The 5000-nt window shown below is 36.8% G+C and overlaps 1 protein-coding gene across 2 annotated transcripts in view; it reads right to left on the bottom strand.

Annotated features, from left to right (window-relative positions):
- LOC113826375 (NPC intracellular cholesterol transporter 1) overlaps nucleotides 1–5000 on the bottom strand; it is a 49192-nt gene that overhangs the window by 878 nt on the left and 43314 nt on the right. Inside the window, exons 23-24 of one of the 2 annotated variants that reach the window (XM_027379252.2) lie at nucleotides 3911–4018; nucleotides 1557–1697 (exon numbers count right to left, since the gene is read on the bottom strand). In XM_027379252.2, coding sequence (XP_027235053.2) covers nucleotides 3915–4018 — 104 coding nt within the window. In that variant the 3' untranslated portion in view covers nucleotides 1557–1697; nucleotides 3911–3914. Of the gene's footprint in view, nucleotides 1698–3910; nucleotides 4019–5000 lie in introns of both variants that reach the window. The other variant, XM_027379251.2, reaches the window with a different exon arrangement.

Below are 5000 nucleotides of genomic sequence, written 5' to 3'. Positions count from 1 at the left end.
AAAGCCAAGAGAGGAGTTAAAAAATAAAACAGGAGATATAAAGTTTAGGAAAAAAAAAATCACAATCTACATATATCAACCAAATTCAACTTGCATCTATCAACTTGAGCCATAGTAGATATCAGTTCATCTTTTTGACTTTATTGTATTTTTTGCCTCCTCCATTTACTTATAATCAAAACCCTGGGCTCCTTAATTAAGCTTTCTGACTTTGTATGAAAATTAAGAGAAGTTAGAAATAAAAGGAAGTACAAGAAGGCTTCAGTATATTATATATACAAACACTAATAAAATGATGAATATTATTTAAGGTTTACATGAATCACAACCAAAGAACCTGGGATTCTTAAGTTATTAAATAAAACAGTACAGGCCAGCAGATTCCAAAAGCATTGTAGTATCTTTTAAAGTACTCAAAATCTTATATACCACTTAAAAAAATAATAAAAATAAAAATGGAAAGATAACAAATATGTCACTACACTCCAGAAGGAGCTGTTTCCCTGTAAAACATACATCAGGTTATCACAAAACAAAAAGGGAAACTGAAATGTACAGTCAAGTAGAGCTTCTGGCTACGAAACCACAAAAATCAATAATCAAAAATATTTATAGCCGACTGCTGAGGTTACAGACAGTCGTCTAACATCACACCAATTTCATGTTTTTTGTGAAAAGTTATCCTTTGTTTTTCTATAAAGAAAGAAAGAAAGAAAACTATGAGTTTCTGAATATGTTTTGTTAACTTTCCAAAAAAATATATTTAAAAAAGACAAAATATGTATATATAAATAGGTATATAAAATGAGCTACTTCAGTCCAATATAAACAGATGTAGGACAAAGTGACAGTGGATTGTGTTTGATGTTCCATCTTTGGCTTTATACAGATGTAAATACTGTGCTTGATTACATTATTTCAAAGAGAAAAATAAAACTCTCTACCTGACATTTTGTTCATATTTTTAAAATTAAATGTTCACTTCCCTGCACAGGAAAATACAATACATATATTCGAGTCCACAGATACCTCTTTTTCTTAATCCTTTATATACAAGGGGGAAGGGGATTAAAAGAAAAGTTTCAACACGAATTCCTGGAATCATATGCAACAAATGTGTTTTCTAAGTTTGTGAGAACACATATAGAAAAAAAAATTAAATACAGGACACAAGTACAAACGCATTTTGATAACTCTAACAAATCACCACAACATATCTGCGAGAAGTTGGTTTAACATACAAATTTCTATTCCATGCTGCTCTAGCATAAGAGGGATCTCACCTGAGGTCTAAAGAAGTCTTTAAAAAATTGAAAATGATAAATAAATTTAAAAAAGAAAAAAAGAGAGAAATGAATAGGAGAAGAAAAAAGAAAAGTCAATAAATATCTAACAAACTATAAGCTCAGATCCTTTCACATATAACAGAAAAAAGATGGGAGTATTACTAATCCATTTTTTTTTTTTTAAAGACCCGATCTTTCATAGGTATGGCATTAGAGGCTAGACAGTGACGTTGTTAGTGCCACCATAGGAAGGATGAATTTCTGGCTGGACAAGGTGGGTATCCATATCCGACTCCACATTGATAAAAGTTGGTTCCGGCACCTCGTCCGACATGGACATGGACCCGTGGAAGCTCTCTGCAATGTGCTTCCAGTGCCGCTTCTGGATGCGACATCTATTGGGGTTTGGACCTGGGGAAAAAAAGGACATGAAAATTTGTTTGTTAGTTTGTAGAGAGAGAGGTTTTGTTAACCAGAACCATCTTTATGATGGTTTATATGGATTTAAATACTGGCTGTTTGAAAAAAATCTAAACACAAATGTAAAGGTCAATGATTTCAATATTTAAGTTACATGATTAAAGAAAGAAAAATCTATCACACACAAAAAAAAATAACAATTTACAGTTTATTGATTTTTACTTCTATAACTATAGTCTTTTATTTACTGACACACACAACAAATAATATAGAGGTAAATCATCTTGTGGTTAAAACATTTAACACCAGGATAAAACACCTTCTCCCAAGGAAAAAAGAATCAAATATACATTATTAAGGGGAGTTGGGGTGGGAGGGGGAGAGGGAGGGAGAGAAACAGAGAGAGAGAGAAACAGAGAGAGAGAGAAACAGAGAGAGAGAGAAACAGAGAGAGAGAGAAACAGAGAGAGAGGGGGAGGGAGAGGGAGAGGGAGAGAGAAAGGGAGAGGGAGAGGGACAGAGAGGGAGAGGGAGAGAGAGAGAGGAGAGGAGAGAGAGAGAGAGAGAGAGAGGAGAGAGAGGAGGAGAGGGAGAGAGAGAGGGAGAGAGAGAGAGAGAGAGGGAGAGAGAGGGAGAGGAAGGGAGAGGGAGAGGGGGAGGGAGGGAGGGAGAGAGGGAGAGAGGGAGAGAGAGAGAGAGAGAGAGAGAGAGAGAGAGAGAGAGACAGAGAGACAGAGAGACAGAGAGACAGAGAGACAGAGAGACAGAGAAACGACAGAGACACAGAGAAACAGAGAGACAGAGACACAGAGAGAGAGAGGACACAGAGACACAGAGACACAGAGACAGAAGCAGACAGAGAGAAACAGAAAGAGAGAAGCAGAGAGAGAGAAACAGAGAGAGAACACAGAGAGAGAGAGAGAGAGAGAGAGAGAGAGAGAGAGAGAGAGACAGAGAGAGACAGAGAGAGAGACAGAGAGAGACAGAGAGAGACAGACAGAGACAGAAGACAGAGACAGACAGACAGAGAGACAGAGAGACAGACAGAGACGAACACAGAGACAGACACAGAGAGAGAGAGAGAGAGAGAGAGAGAGAGAGAGAGAGAGAGAGAGAGAGAGAGAGAGAGAGAGAGAGAGAGAGAGAGAGAGAGAGAGAGAGAGATTGGAAAGAGAAACAGAGAGAGAGAGAGATTGGAGAGAAAAACAGAGAGAGAGATCGCAGAGAAAAACAGAAATAGGAAAAGATAGACAGAGATTGGAGAGAGAAACAGAGAGAGAGATTGCAGAGAAAAACAGAAATAGGAAAAGATAGACACAGAGATAGGAAAAGAAAGATAAGAGATAGAGACTGAGCAGATTGAGCAAGACAAAGGCATACAGAGACAAACAGACAGACAGCATATCTTAAACTTAGCAGAAATAAGTCATCAAAAATAATTTGTTCAAAATATAGAACAAAATAATTATCAAGTAATCCATATTACTGGTTAGTCATAAGTTGAAAGCATTAGAACGACTTGCCAGTGCAGCATGCATTTCTACAATACTCCAGAATCCACAGAAATGCAACAATGGCCAATACTAGACCAACACTGCCCCTAAGTCGTTCCTAATTTATCTGTACAGTCCTTCTTTCTGTAAGGAAAACACTAGATATGATGGGACATCACTAAATTGTTTCCACAAGCTGGTGACAGATGTACAGAGAAACCAGGATGCAGAACAATATATCTGCATGCCCTGTAACCTAATAGAAGAAACTACCCCACCACAACCTCTTCAGACACCTCTCTAAGCCATAACCATAATGCCCTTTTCTCCTCTATATCCAAATCTCAAATGCCTTTTATGATGTGCAAGAAGTTGGAGAGCGAGGAGAAAAGCTCTCTCGGGAAGTGCAAAGATGCAAGTGGCTTTCACTGATGACAGCAAGGAACCAGGGTTGGATTGGTTCCTCACCAGCACATGAAACCACCACATTTTCATCTCAATTCACTCTCGCAATATCCCCAGGCGACAATACGTACTCCGCTCACATCCAAGACCCTGGTCTGCTGATACTACAAGATATAGGTCAAATAAGTCAATGAAAAAGAGACAACAAAAAAAAAAAAAAAATTATGAGTTGTGCTCCTATCAATGTGGGTGCAGAGAGTGAGCCAAGCTAGAGGAGGAAACCAAACGAGGCTGGTGGTACGCTACTAGATTACAGTCCGGATGGGTATTTCTTGGCCCAATGCCGCTCCTGTTCCTGGTGTTGGACCTCACGGTCTGCTCTCTTTTGGCAGCGCGCGCGATTAACTGCTGATCCTGGGGTTGGGGTGGAGGAATATTTTCAAAAATGCAGCAACCAGTACATTTATCCCAAATGCATTAAGGGAAATGAATGAAAAAAAATAAAAATAATAAACAAATACATAATCTTGCACAAGGGTAAATAATACTCCCAAACTAAGGGTAAGCATGACATGTGTATTGTAATGCTAAAAAATAAATAAACAATAACAACCTTATATATAATCATAAATAATGTTATCAATCTACTGGCTAACATTATATAGATAACAAAAAACTATGGTGATGATGCTGTCTATGATAAAAGACATGAAAAATGAGATACAGATGTAACAATCCTAGCAAGAAAACTGAACACATTAAACAAAAAAAATATATTTTGTTTGTATTAAACAAAAGTTGGAACAAAGGTTACAAAAATCTCTTTCTACACAAACATGAAAATTAAAATACTCTCTTTAAGAAGCCCAGATAATACGAGTCCCTCTAGGAGCACCAACATGACCCTGTCACAGTGACCATCAATTTTCATACAATATATGTAAGTAATCTGACACATATGAAAAGTATGAACAAACTAATGTAAAAAAATCAATAATTATAATAATTCATAAATAAAGCAAGAGATATTGCAAGTCTCCTATGGAACCTTATCAAATACCCAATTTAAAATGAATCAACACCAGAAGAAATCTTTCTAAAATGCAAAACCGATATCATCAAACAACAGAACGCCTTAAGTATGTCATGTTCAGAGAAAGCTCTTGTTGGCTCTTACACTTCTGCCATCAAAAAGAAGAATGGCTCCAGCCTCCAAATAAAACAAAAGCAAAACTGAAATGGGAAAAAAGGATGAAAACCCTTTCTCCAGTCTTCTCTAAATAAGGAAGATATAGACCTGCCATAATTCAGAAAACATGGTTATAAAAAATGAAAAAAAATACAACAGTAATAATAATTTTACCAGATGATTCTCTATCACCATCCACAAATTTCT

This window comes from Penaeus vannamei, chromosome 19 (genome assembly GCF_042767895.1).
Source record: "Penaeus vannamei isolate JL-2024 chromosome 19, ASM4276789v1, whole genome shotgun sequence".
NCBI classification, from domain to species: Eukaryota; Metazoa; Arthropoda; class Malacostraca; order Decapoda; family Penaeidae; genus Penaeus; species Penaeus vannamei.
Note: the sequence above shows the minus strand (reverse complement) of the source record. Positions and strands in the feature narration are given on the sequence as shown.